The 14,443-nt window shown below is 50.4% G+C and overlaps 1 protein-coding gene across 1 annotated transcript in view; it reads right to left on the bottom strand.

Annotated features, from left to right (window-relative positions):
* Positions 1-2,138: 2,138 nt before the first annotated feature.
* The window catches only part of angpt4 (angiopoietin 4), a 162,782-nt gene continuing 150,477 nt past the window's right edge, over positions 2,139-14,443 (bottom strand). The window contains exons 8-9 of the mRNA XM_072515312.1: positions 9,264-9,394; positions 2,139-2,843 (exon numbers count right to left, since the gene is read on the bottom strand). Of these exons, the coding sequence (XP_072371413.1) occupies positions 2,683-2,843; positions 9,264-9,394 (292 nt within the window). The 3' untranslated portion in view covers positions 2,139-2,682. The remainder of the gene's footprint in view (positions 2,844-9,263; positions 9,395-14,443) is intronic.

Raw genomic sequence — 14,443 nt, 5'->3', positions numbered from 1 at the left:
TTGTGCTCGATAAAACACTGTTAGCAGGGGTTGAGGACACTGAGTGCTCAGCAACTGTGGTCTCAGATCATGCACCACACTGGATAGACCTGCGGGCAGACATGGGAATGTCCCAGTGCCCACAGTGGAGACCATATACAGGGCTGTTAGCGGATGAGAAGATCTGTGAGCGAGTGAGAGGCCATTCGGGGGTACATGAAGATCTATGACACAGGAGAGACTGCAGCTGGGGTGGTCTGGGAGGCACTGAAAGCGGTCATCAGAGGGGAATGTATTTCGATTCGAGCCCACAGGGATAAAACTGAGCGGTCGGAGCTGGACAGGTTGGTAGGAGAAATCTTACAGGTGGACAGGAGGTAACCGGAGTCTCCAAATGAGGAGCTCCTGAAGGAGCGTCAGAGACTTCAAATGGAGTTTGGGCTCCTTTCCACAGGAAAGGTGGAGGGTCAGCTGAGGAGCGTAAAAGGGGCAATATATGAGCATGGGGAGAAGGCTAGCAGGATGCTGGCACATCAGCTGAGGAAACAGGAGGCAGCGAGAGAAATAGGGAAAATAAAGGATATGAGGGGGAAGACGGTGACGGACCCGGGGACGGTGAATGAAGTGTTCCGGGACTTTTATAGTCAGCTACACGAGTCGGAATACCCGGTTGGGGAGGAGGGCATGAATCAATTCCTGGGGAGGCTAGAGTTCCCGAAGGTAAATGAGGAGCTGGTGGAGGCCCTGGGGGGCCCGATTGGGCTTGGGGAGATGATAGAGGGACTGGGGGCAATGTAATCGGGTAAAGCCCTGGGACCTGATGGGTTCCCAGTGGAATTTTATAAGAAGTTCTCTGGGTTACTGGGGCCACTCCTGGTTAAGGCTTTCAACGAGTCCAAGGAGCTGGGAGTACTCCCCCCAACGTTATCTCAGGCATCAATTTCTCTTATCCTGAAGCGGGACAAGGATCCGGAGAGCTGTGGATCATACAGGCCAATCTCCCTCTTGAATGTAGATGCCAAATTATTGGCAAACATCCTGGGCACTCAAATCGAGGATTGTGTCCCGGAGATAATTGGGGAGGATCAGGAGGGATTTGTAAAGGGCAGGAACCTGACATCCAACATTAGACGGCTTCTTAATGTAGTTATGATGCCAGTGGAGGGGCGCGAGGCTGAGGTGGTAGTTGTCATGGACACGGAGAAGGCTTTCGACCGAGTGGAGTGGAAGTATCTATGGGATATTTTAGGCAGGTTTGGGTTTGGGCAGGGATTTGTGGAGTGGGTCCGGCTACTGTACCAGGCCCCGGTGGCAAATGTAAGAACTGAGTTCAGTCAGAATACTTTAGTCTTTGTCGGGGGACAGGCCCGCTCTCCCCATTACTGTTTGCCATGGCTATAGAACCCTTAGCAACGGCTCTGAGAGCAGCAAATACCTGGAGGGGAATAGTGAGACTGGGGCAAAGGGGGGGGGGGGGGAGGGAGGCCGATATTCTGGCCTTCTCCTCCCTGGTGGCCCGGAGACGGATCTTGCTGAGATGGACGGACTCGGAGCCCCCGAAATCAGGAGTGTGGGTCAGCGATATGGCAGAGTTTCTCAGTCTGGAGAAAATCAAGTTCGCTCTAGGAGGATCAGTACAGGGATTCGCCCGGAGTTGGCGGCCGTTCATCGATTTCTTTAACAAAAACTGAACGTCAGCAGTAAGGGGGGAAAGGGAAAAAGTGGGGGGGTGGGGGGGGGGAGTGGAGGGGGGGGGGGAGGAAAATAGGAGGCATGGTAATGTTAAATAAGGACAGGGAATTTAGTATATGGGAAATTGGGGATAGGGCGGGGGAAGTGGGGTACGTGGTTTATTGTGTGTTGTTATTTTAGGGGGTATTTTGTGCATCGACCCAAGCGGTTGTTTATGTCAACATGTTAAATTGTGAAAATTACAAATGCTCCAATGAAATATTTTCTTTAAAAAAATGATCTAACGGATGATGAATCAGGCTGGAGGAGATAAATAGCCTCTCCTGTTCCTAGAATCAGGGTTTTTGTGTTGTAACCCACACTTCTGTAAAGCACAGTGTTCCGTCTGAAAACACGGGATTTAACCAGTTGTGTTCTAGACAATGAAGGGGAGAGAGCGATGGTGGGAAGGCATTGGATAGAACTGATTGCACACAAAAGGGACAGATTTATTAATTGTGACCGTCTCAAAGGATTTTTGTACAGATAACTCGGCCAGACATCTGAGCCATAAGGAACCACTATTACTTCCAGCATTTCAACCTTCTCATCCAAATTATAGTTGACATTTTAAATTAAAAAGGGATGTATGTGATCCTAATATCTTATACACATTTACAAGGCTTAAAGGTATTTAAAAAGAAACATGCCCATTAGTATTTAGAACTAGTCATTAAAAATCTTTGCAGAAGTCGTTCGGAAGCTTCTGAGTTCAATTAGTTCTCAGCAGGGGGTCCTCTGGAGTTCATTAACAAAATCTTCTGGCCCTCATAATCTTTGGCCAACCCATGTAAATTCCTTCCAGCAAAGATTCCCTTCTCAGCCTCCTCCGCAATACGACAACGCCAAGTTGTTCATTTGCTCAACTTTGGCCTCGCCTGTGTCAGTTTGTCCCACCAGAAAAGCAAGGGCTTGTATCCCAGCTGAGCTGAGCGCTCCGCGGCGCGCATCGCCCGCTCCCACTGGTCGCCGTCAGAAGTCCAAGGGCCTGATCATCATGCTGGTGGCCCGCAGAGAGTAACTGGGGCCCCTGAAGTAATGCCACTTGATGCCATTGAGTTTTCGGATGTTGTTGTTGGCCGTGTAGTACATTCCGTTCAAGTTAGACAGCCCACAGGCATCGAACCACCATCCTGCAAGGAGAGACAGTGGGAAAGGAGCAATGGCTACTGGAGCAATCCCGCACGAAACAAAACCTTTATTAACAAAAGCCAAGCATTTTGAGTCAATTTCTGCACATTTTAGGAAGAATTTGCATTTATGTAGCTTAATCATATTTAAATTGCCCAAGACACGCCCCAAGGGTGGTTATTGTCATTCTACGGGTTCATTCTGTTGCTGTGCTGGTGGCTTATCGATCAGATCTTGAGACGTGACTGCTTTATTGATAGGCTTTGACTATTTATACTTCCAAGGTATGGTCATGCATGGTGGTCCAGGGTGGTCCCTTGCTCATAAGGAGATAGGACAGGTGACCAAGGTGTCAAATAGGCTCACAGAGCGTCTTAAAGGAAGAGAGAGAGAGAGGTAGGGAAGTCCAGGGAGAGAATTCCAGAGCTTGGGACGCAGCAGCTGAAGGCACTAGGGGTTCAATAGTGGAACAACAAAATCTGCGCTGTATAAGAGAATTGAAGGAGTGCAGAAATGTTGCAGATCACAGATGGATTTGAACGCAAGGATGGAAATACACAAGAAGACAAGAAATAGGAGGAATGGGCCAAATGGCCCATTGAACCTGCGCCGCCATTCAATACTGATCTTGGATGTCAACTCAACTTTCTTGCCCGACCCCCGAGTCACTTTATTCCCTCAGAGACCAAAAGGTTATCTTGGATATATTCAACCATCCATGAATGTTAACGATATTAATATGTTGGGAAAGACGGTGACATCAGTATTAATGTCACTGGATTAAAAAACCAGAAACCCCAGGTTAAAGCTCTGGGGATATGGGTTCAAATCCCACCTTGGCAGCTGGTAGAATTTCAATTCAACTCATTGACTAAAGGAAAATAAATCTGGAATTGAAAGCCAATTTTAGTAATGATGCCACAATGAAACTATCGCTGATTGTTGTAAAGATCCAACTGGTTCACTAATGTCCTTTAGGGAACATTAGTCCCGGTCTGGATTATGAGGAGAGGTTGAGTAGACTGGGACTGTACTCGTTGGAATTTAGAAGGATGAGGGGGGATCTTATAGAAACATATAAGATTATGAAGGGAATAGATAGGATAGATACGGGCAGGTTGTTTCCACTGGCGGGTGAAAGCAGAACTAGGGGGCATAGCCTCAAAATAAGGGGAAGTAGATTTAGGACTGAGTTTGGGAGGAACTTCTTCACCCAAAGGGTTGTGAATCTATGGAATTCCTTGCCCAGTGAAGCAGTAGAGGCTCCTTCATTAAATGTTTTTAAGATAAAGATAGATAGTTTTTTGAAGAATAAAGGGATTAAGGGTTATGGTGTTCGGGCCGGAAAGTGGAGCTGAGTCCACAAAAGATCAGCCATGATCTCATTGAATGGCGGAGCAGGCTCGAGGGGCCAGATGGCCTACTCCTGCTCCTAGTTCTTATGTTCTTATGTCTGGCCTCCATGTGACTCCAGACCCATAGCAATGGGGTTGACCCATAACTGCCCTCTGAAATGGCCAAGCACGTCACTCAGTTCAAGGGCAATTAAGGATGGACCACAAATGCCGACCCAGCCAGCAATGCCCACATCCTGTGAAAGAATTTAAAAAGTCAAGGTGTTGCTGGACCAGGAGCACCTGTGGAGCAGGGAGCACCTGTGACATCAGGAAAATAATCATGGAAGCTGCTGAAACTTGTACAAACCACTGCTTCATTAATGCCCTTAAAGGATGCAAACCCCTTTCCCTGACTCAGTCTGGCCCACATCATTTTTTCCCCAAATAAGGGGCAATTTAGCGTGGCCAATCCACCTACATGCACATCTTTGGGTTGTGGGGGTGAGACCCACGCAGACACAGGGAGAATGTGCAAACTCTGGGCGAAATTCTCCGGTATCGGCGCGATGTCCGCCGACTGGCGCCCAAAACGGCGCAAATCAGTCGGGCATCGCGCCGCCCCAAAGGTGCGGAATGCTCCGCATCTTGGGGGGCAGAGCCCCAATCTTAAGGGGCTAGGCCCGCGCCGGACGAATTTCCGCCCCGCCAGCTGGCGGAAAAGGCCTTTGTTGCCCCGCCAGCTGGCGCGGAAATGACATCCCCGGGCGGCGCATGCGCGGGAGCGTTAGCGGCCGCTGACGGCATTCCCGCGCATGCACAGTGGAGGGGGTCTCTTCCGCCTCCGCCATGGTGGAGACCATGGCGAAGGCGGAAGGGAAAGAGTGCCCCCACGGCACAGGCCCGCCCGCGGGCCAGGCCACCGTGGGGGCACCCCCCGGGGCCAGATCGCCCCGCGCCCCCCCCCCCCAGGATCCCGGAGCCCGCCCGCGCCGCCTTGTCCCGCCGGTAAGGTAGGTGGTTTAATCTACGCCGGCGGGACAGGCATTTTAGTGGCGGGACTTTGGCCCATCCGGGCCGGAGAATCGTGGGGGGGGACCCCCCAACCGGCGCGGCGCGATTCCCGCCCCCGCCGAATACCGGTGCCGGAGAATTCGGCAACCGGCGGGGGCAGGATTCATGCCAGCCCCCGGCGATTCTCCGACCCAGCGGGGGTTCGGTTAATCTCGCCCTCTGTGGACAGTGACCCGGGGCCGGGATTGAACCTGGGTCTTTGGTGCCGTGCGGCAGCAGTGTTAATCACCGTGCTGCCCCGTCTGGCCCACATATGATAGAATCTCAGTCGATCTAACGGCGCGCCCATTCCCTTTCACGTGTCCTTTGTTTATAAATACCACTGCAGAGTGCCGTTGTCACCCAGACACTTTCCAGGGTAATTCTGTTGCCAAGGTTACCCACATCCTAGAACCTGAGTGAAGTGTCTTTGTCCTACCGCTAAATGGGTGAAAACTATTAGTCACAACACAACAAGGCCAAACCTGTGGCCTCCCACAATCGGATGGGCAAGGGCAGCAGGTATCTGCATATTCCAAGTCATACCATCCTGACTTGGAAATCTATCGCCGTTACTTGTCATTGCCTTTGGGTCAAAATTCTGGAACACCCTGAATTGGGAGCGTGGGGCACTTTCACCACATGAATTGCCGCGGTTCAGGAACACAGCTCGTTTGAGTGCAGAATCTAAACTGGCACAGTCAGTGGCAGCAGGGAGGGGGTGCTGGATTAGCAGAGGTGCTAATGCTACTGATGATACATTAACCCGAGGCTCCAACCATCCCCACCGCAGGATGCGAAAGATCCCGCGGCACTATTCCAAAGAAGAGCAGGAGAGATTTCCCCAGTCTGGCCAATGTTCGTCCCTCAACCAACATCACTAAAGCAGACTATCTGGTCATGTGTCTCACTGTTGTTTGTGCGATCTTGCTGTGTGCTAATTGGCTGCCTTGATCTCTACATTGCAACGGTGACGAAGATGACTTCAGTTGCAAGGTTTGGGCTATCGTGAAGTTGTGAGTGGGATGGGTAATAGATGTGAACCTGGCCGGAGACGCCAACGTCCCGGTTTAAAGTAATAGGCAGCTTGGAATCGGACCCCGGTGTGGGACACGAGGGCCAACACACCCTCTGCACCGGCCAGGGAAAGACATCCAGCAAAGTAACAGACGGACTCGAAGTGATAAAGATTTGGGCGCAGCTGCGATGAGTACTTCACAGGGGCGAATCTTCCGAATGTTTAGCCTGTGAGTCTGGCTGGTGAAAACTGTCAAACTGACTAACGTTGCTGTCCACACTCATTAAACACTGCAACGACGGTGAAATATTAGCTCTCCCGCGGTGAAATCTGCCACTTTATTCCCTTTACTCGCAACCTTTGCTCCTCGTTCGTCTATTTTGCATGAAACCTTTCCCAGATTTCAAATAAAGTTAGCTGGTGCCGTTTTCAGCCTCCCAGTGATCCATTTACTGTGTGTGTGTGTGCGAGAAGCTGGATGGATTAGATCGTGAGGCTGTGAGTTAACAGCAAGGATTCAATGCACGACATGTAGGAATGCAAAATAAGAAGAGTTTACAGAGGATTTACAGCAAAGCCATTCGGTCCATCACGCTATGCTACATTTATGAATGAAAAATGAAAATGAAAATCGCTTATTGTCACAAGTAGGCTTCAATGAAGTTACTGTGAAAAGCCCCTAGTCGCCACATTCCGGCGCCTGTTCGGGGAGGCTGGTACGGGAATTGAGCACCTTCCACAATCTCAGGACACCCCAAAGTGCCTAACAACCAACAGGTCACGTTAACCCCCCTGTTGCAATGTAGGGAAATCGGCATCCAACTTTACACAGCAAGATCCCACCAACGGCAATGTGGTCATGACCATGTTGGCTGAGGGATTGATATTGATCAGGATACCAGGGGCTACTCTCCTGTTCTGCTTTGAAACCGTGCCATGGAATATTTTACATCCTCACCTGAGAGGGCCCCTCAAAAATGGAGGACATCACCTGAGGCCATCCCCCGATGCTCTGCCTCCGATGGGCCGAATCCCCGACAGCGGGGTTGGCGTGTCCTCACAACGTTCGGTGACATCGCGTGGCAGCTGCAGACTGTGACCAGCACCGCCACAGTCGATGGGGGGGGGGGGGGAGCCATTCCGCTGGCAGGCGGGGGCTTAGGCGGAGGTTGGGGGGGACAGATAGGGGGTGGTCCGGGGGTTGCTGAGGGGGGTTACAGGGTGCGGTTTTTGGCAGACCAGGTGACATGTGGTATGACGCGGCCACCGCCGTGCGCATGCGCGGCTACGGACCCGAGCATTCTGTGGCTGTATCCGCAGGTAAAGCCGGGGAGGGTAGGGGGGGGGGGCTGGTTTAACTCAGTGGGCTAGACAGCTGGTTTGTGTTGCAGAACAAGGCCAGCAGCGAGGGTTCAACTCCTGTACCAGCTGAGAATTCTGAATTCTCCCTCTGTGTACCTGAATAGGCGCCGGAATGTGGCGACTAGGGGCTTTTCACAGTAACTTCATTGCAGTGTTAATGTAAGCCTACTTGTGACAATAAAGATTATTTATTTATTTATTTTATCCTGCGGACATAGCCGCAGAATCGGAGAATTCAGCCCAGGAACTAGGAACAGGAGTACACCATTTGACTCCTGGAGCCTGCTCTGCCATTCAAATAGATCATGGCTAATCTTTTACTGAAATGCTGTTTCCTCACACTACCTCCTTCAACAGCACCTTCTAAACCAACAACCTCTAGGACGAGGGCAGCAGATACATGGGAACGCCACCACCTGCAAATTCCTTCCAAGTCATTCACCGTCATGACTTGGAGATATATCGCTGTTCCTTCACTGTGGCTGGGTCAAAATCTGCAAACCCCCTCCCTAACAGCACTGTGGGTGTACCTACACCACATGGACTGCAACAGCTCAGGAAGGCAGCTCAGCACCACCTTCTCAGAGGCATTTGGGGATGGTCAATAAATGCTTTCCAGCGTTCCCCACAGCATGTGAAAGAATTGTAAAAATCCTAGGATGCAGGGACCTGGGGAAGTGGAATAAAAAGGTCTACATGGTGGCGCATTTTGATGTAGTGGTTGTTCCGTTCAGAATGTGAATCACACAAAGGTCGAGAATTTTCTTGTGATGTTGGAACCTCACCGGGTTTGGGGTGATCTGTCCTTGGGTATTCATAATAACAGGAAGAGCCCTTTCAGTCCTTCAGCGTTTAATCAGATCATGGCCCAATCTTTTTTTTATAAATTTAGAGCACCCAATTATTATTTCCAATTAAGGGGCAATTTAGCGTGGCCAGTCCACCTACCCTGCACATCTTTGGGTTGTGGGGGTGAAACCCACGCAGTCACGGGGAGAATGTGCAAACTCCACACAGACAGTGATCCAGGACTGGGATTCGAACCCGGGTCCTCAGCGCCATGGGCAGCTGTGCTAACCACTGCACCACCGTGTCGCCCTACTCAACCCAATCTTGACGTGCCTTCGTTCTGGATCTCTTCAATTCCGAGGCAAGATTTCCGAACGATTTGAGGTACGGTAGCACAGCGCCACGGAACCGGGTTCGATTCCCGGCTTGGGTCACTGTCTGTGCGGAGTCTGCACGTTCTCCCCGTGTCTGTGTGGGTTTCCTCCGGGTGCTCCAGTTTCCTTCCACAAGTCCCAAAAGACGTGCTGTTAGGTGAATTGGGCATTCTGAATTCTCCCTCTGTGTACCCGAACAGGCGCCGGAATGTGGCGACTAGGAGATTTTCACAGTAACTTAATTGCAGTGTTAATGTAAGCCTACTTGTGACACTAATAATGATTATTATCATGTTATCCAGGGAGTTCTCTGTTGTGACGTTTCCCTCCCCCAAGGGATAGTTGAGTGTGTAGACGAGATTGAACGACTCCTTAAAATCTCTCAACTCTGATCTTAAACATGCAACTGAATTGGGGAGTGTTGCCATTGGCAAAAGTGGGTGCAGAGCAGGGACTGCCCCCTGCCCTCTGCCCCCCTCCCCTCCATCATACCTCCAGTTAACATCAATGCGCACTTGCAGTGACAGTTGTCGTTGTCTGCATCTCTTGTGCTGAAACTCGTTCCGTGAACAGCTAAACTGCTTTGGCGTCCTGCTGTTCCGCTGTATCCTTTCAGGAAAAGCCTGCGGAAAAGAAGGCGGAATTATAAACCACTGTCGCACTCCTTCCTGTGCAGTTACGTGTTGGCTCTTCAGGCATAGGGAGTACGTCACTTCCACCTTCACCTGACACAGACTCTAATCTAGCCACCAGCACCCTGATTAAAGGGCAGATATAAAGTGAGCTTTGAAAAGAGTCAAGCTATAATTCTACAGGAGGTTCCCATCATCGAGATAACCAGAACTTTACAGACACAATCTGTAAAAACAATCTCTTGGCAATGCTGAACTGCAATTTTCCTGAAAAAGAGAAACATGTTGCTGAAGTTTTCCATCTTACACTCATCAGCACAAACACAAGAATAGCAAATTTCAAATATTAAACAGAGAATTAGAGACGCACGTGACAAAGGAACATCTGTAATTCTGGGTGATTTTAATCTGCCTAGAGATTGGGCAAATCAAATCAGCAACAATACCTTAGAGGAGAAATTCCTGGAGTGTATAAGGGATGGTTGGGAATGCAGGACAAAGAAATGGCTCAGCAACTAAATGCACGCTTTGGCTCTGTCTTCACAAAAGAGGACACAAATAACATATCAGAAAGGTTTAGTGAGAGGGAGGGGGTATTAGTAGGGAAATGGTGTTGGGGGAATTGATACGATTGAAGGTCGATAAATCCCCAGGGCCCGATAATCTACATCCCAGAGTACTTAAAGAAGTGGCCCTAGAAATAATGGATGCATTGGTGGCCATCTTCCTGGATTCCATACATTGAAGAACTATTCCTACAGATTGGAGGGCAGCTAATGTAATCCCATTATTTAAAATGGGAGGTTGAGAGAAAACAGGGAATTATAGACCAGTCAGCTTGACATTGATAGTGGGGAAAATGCTTGAGTACATTATAAAAGATTTTATAGCAGAGCACTTGGAAAACAGTGGCAGGGTCAGACAGAGTCAGCATAGATTTACGAAACAGAAATCATGCTTGACAAATCTACTGGAATTCTTCGAGGATGTAACTAGTAGAGTTGATGAGGGGGAGACAGTGGATGTGGTTTATTTGGACTTTCAGAAAACTTTTGACAGAGTTCCACATAAGAGATTAGTGAGTAAAATTAAAGTGCATGGGATTAGGGGTAGTGTATTGAAATGGATATGAAACTGGTTGGCAGACAGGAAACAAAGATTAGGAATAAACAAATCCATTTCGGAATGGCAGGCAGTGACTAGTGGGGGACCGCAGGAATCGGTGCATCCCCAGCTATTCACAATATATATTAATGATTTAGATGAGGGAACTAAATCTAATATCTCCAAATTTGCAGATGACACAAAGCTGGGTGGGAGGGTGAGCTGCGAGGAGGATATTGAGATGCTACAGTCTGATTTTGATAAGTTGAGTGAATGGACAAAGCATGGAAAATGCAGTATAATGTGGATATATGTTAAATTATCCACTTTGGTAGCAAATACAGGAAGGCAGATTATTATCTGAATGGCCATAAATCAGGAGAGGGGAATGTGCAACGAGACCTGGGTGTCCTCGTACACCAGTCACTGAAGGTAAGCGTGGCGGGATAGAAGGCAAATGGTATACATAGAACATACAGTGCAGAAGGAGGCCATTCAGCCCATTGAGTCTGCACCGACCCACTCAAGCCCTCACTTCCACCCTATCCCCATAACCCCATCCAACCTTTTTGGTCACTAAGGGCATTTATCATGGCCAATCCACCTAACAAGCACGTCTTTCGGGACTTGTGGGAGGAAACCGGAGCACCTGGAGGAAACCCACGCAGACACTGGGAGAACGTGCAGACTCTGCACAGACAGTGACCCAGCGGGGAATCGAACCGGGACCCTGGCGCTGTGAAGCCACAGTGCTATCCACTTGTGCTACCGTGCTGCCCATTTTTTTAAATAAGGGGAAGTAGATTTAGAACATAGAACACCTCCCTCCTCCCTCACTCCCTCCTCCCTCACACCTCACTCCTTCCTCCCTCACTCTCACCTCCCTCACTCACATCTATGCTGGCCTTCATTGCGAGAGGATTCGAGTACAGGAGCAGGGATGTCTTGCTGCAATTATACAGGGCCTCGGTGAGGCCACACCTGGAATACTGTGTGCAGTTTTGGTGCCCTTATCTGAAGAAGGATGTTCTTGCTGTGCAGGGAGCGCAGCGAAGGTTTACCAGACTGATTCCTGGAATGGCAGAACTGATGTATGACGAAAGAGTGAGTCAGGATTGTATTCGCAGGAGTTCAGAAGTATGAGGGAGGATTTCATAGAAACCTATGAAATTCTAACAGGATTGGACAGGGTTGATGCAGGAAGGATGTTCCTGATGGTGGGGGTGTCCAGAACCAGGGGTCACAGTCTGAGGATACGGGGTAGACCATTTAGGACAGAGATGAGGGGAAATTCCTTCACCCAGAGAGTGGTCGGCCTGTGGAACTCGTTACCACAGGAAGTAGTTGAGGCCAAGGCACCTAGGGCGCGGTTCAACGTCTGCGTTGCGCCTGCCGCAGATCGGGGTGCAACGGGTAAATCGTGCACGAGCCTCAAATCGGGTTCCGTGCCAGGCCGAACGCGAGTCACCTGCCTCACTCCGCCCGGCTGGATCTGGATATCGCCCTTGTTGGACAAGATCTGGATTTTAACTTGAGTCCATTGAATCGCGTCCCTGATGTTTTCAAGAAGCAGTTAGATATCGCTCATGGGGCTAAAGGGATCTAATGATATGGGGGGAAAGCGGGAACAGGTTACTGAGTTCGATGATTTGCCAGGGTCATAATGACTGGCAGGCTCACCTGCCTTCTCCTGCTCCTATCTTCTATGTTTCAATGTAATAATTTAACTGGGCAGCATGGTGGTGCAGTGGTTAGCACTGCTGCCTCACGCCGCTGAGGGACCGGGTTCGATCCCGACCCCAGGTCACTGTTCGTATGGATTTTGTACATTCTCCCCTTTCTCCCCTTGTCTGTGTGGGCCTCACCCCCAGAACCCAAAGGTGTGCAGGTTAGGTGGATTGGCCACACTAAATCGGCCCTTAATTGGAAGACCAATTGAATACTTTAAATTTTAGGAAAAAATAAATATACTGCAAGAGAAAAGGGTACTGATTGGTTGGTGGTTTAACTCTGATTGGCTGAAACGTTACCATGAAGAAAGCGTATTGGCTCCCCAAGCACCTGCGTTATTCAAAAAGTTCCAAGCTTTGAATATATTTCTTTAGTTTGCACTAAGATCAACCTCGCTCAGCCAGCTCGTACTTGCAAAACTCAAAACATCAGGTCCAACTGTTAGACGGGGTTCCACAACTGAGCAGCACTTGCTGAGCAATCCTGAGTGCGCTAATAACTATGCTAACAACCAATTTAAGAAGAGTCCCTTTGCTTCTGCAATTGTTGGGGGAAAATTTTAAACCTCAGGGTTTTCGTCAACCAATGGCAGGAGCATAGGGGGCAGGGCAGTCGGAGAGAGGAGGTCACATGACAAAACCTCCAGGAATCTACCCAATCAGAGTTGGCAAGCTGAGTTGTCGGGCTGAATGGATGGACTGGGGGAAGAGGGTAGGTGGGATTGGGGGTTTGGACAAGGCTGAATGAGCTGCTTCAGTAGCTCCTACAGTCCGTTAGGACATACGAATAAGGAGTTAGAGCAGCCATTTGGTCCTTTGCTGTTTTTCCACTATTCAGTGAGACCATAGCTGATCTTCTCCATCAACTCCAGCTTCCTGCACTGTCCCCACATTCCTTAAATCCTTTTGTACCAAAACAATCTAACAGCCTCGACCTTAAATGGGCTGCACCCCTGATGATCCACAACTGCCTGAGGTAGAGAATTCCAAAGATTTACAACTCTCTGAGCGAAGAAATCTCCTCTCATCTCAGTCCGAAATGGCTGCCACCTTATTCTGGAGACCATCACCCGGTGTTCTAGATTCCCCACAGGAGAAACATTTTCTCAGCATCTGCCCTTGAGAATTTCAATCAGATCTTCTCTCATTCTTCTAAACTCCAAGGAACATAGAATCCTTACAGTGCAGAAGGAGGCCATTCGGCCCAACGAATCTGCACCGACCTTCCGAAATAGTGACCTCCCAAGGCCCATTCCCCCGCCCTACCCCCATATCCCCACCTAACCTGCACATCTTTGGACACTAGGCTGCAATTTTATCACGGCCAATCCACCTAACCTGCACGTCTTTAGACTGTGGGAGGAAACAGGAGCACCCAGAGGAAACCCACGCAGACATGGGGGGTGGGATTCTCCCCGACCCGGCGGGGTGGGGTGGCGTGAACCACTCCGGCGTCGGGCCACCCCAAAGGTGCGGATTTCTCCGCACCTTTAGGGGCCAAGCCCTCACCTTTAGGGGCTAGGCCCGCGCCGGAGTGGTTGCTGTCCCGCCGGCTGGCGTGGAAGGCCTTTGGCGCCACGCCAGCCAGGGCCGAAGGGATTCCGCCAGCCAGCGGAGGTCCGCGCATGCGCGGGAGCGTCAGTGGCTGCTGACGCCATCCCCGCGCATGCGCAGGGGGGAGTCACCTCCGTGTCGGCCATCGCGGAGACCTACACGGCCGACACGTAGTAAAAGAGTGCCCCCACGGCACAGGCCCGCCCGCGGATCGGTGGGCCCCGATCGCGGGCCAGGCCACCGTGGGGGCAGTCCCCGGGGCCAGATCGCCCTGCGGCCCCCCCAGGACCCCGGAGCCCGCTCGCGCCGCCTGGTCCCGCCGGTAAGGGAGGTGGTTTAATTTACACCGGCGGGACCGGCATTACAGCAGCGGGACTTCGGCCCGGAGCGGGCCGGAGAATCGCCGGAGGGGGCCCGCCAACCGGCGCGGCACGATTCCCGCCCCCGCCGAATCTCGTAGTGCTAACCACTGTGCCACCCATATAATAAAAAACATAATCTCCTCAATCTCTCCTTATAGGACAATTCCCTCATCCCAGAGTATTTGTGGAACTTTATACGGTTTGTGAGATCATTGTACTCTGTGTTCAAGGCAAGCATTTAGTGAACATTTTAGAGAGTGAGGGAGGGAGAGAATGTTCTGCACTTTGGC

This window comes from Scyliorhinus torazame, chromosome 8 (assembly GCF_047496885.1).
Source record: "Scyliorhinus torazame isolate Kashiwa2021f chromosome 8, sScyTor2.1, whole genome shotgun sequence".
Classification (NCBI taxonomy): Eukaryota; Metazoa; Chordata; class Chondrichthyes; order Carcharhiniformes; family Scyliorhinidae; genus Scyliorhinus; species Scyliorhinus torazame.
The sequence above is the reverse complement of the archived record's forward strand: the minus strand, read 5'-3'. Positions and strand labels throughout refer to the sequence as shown.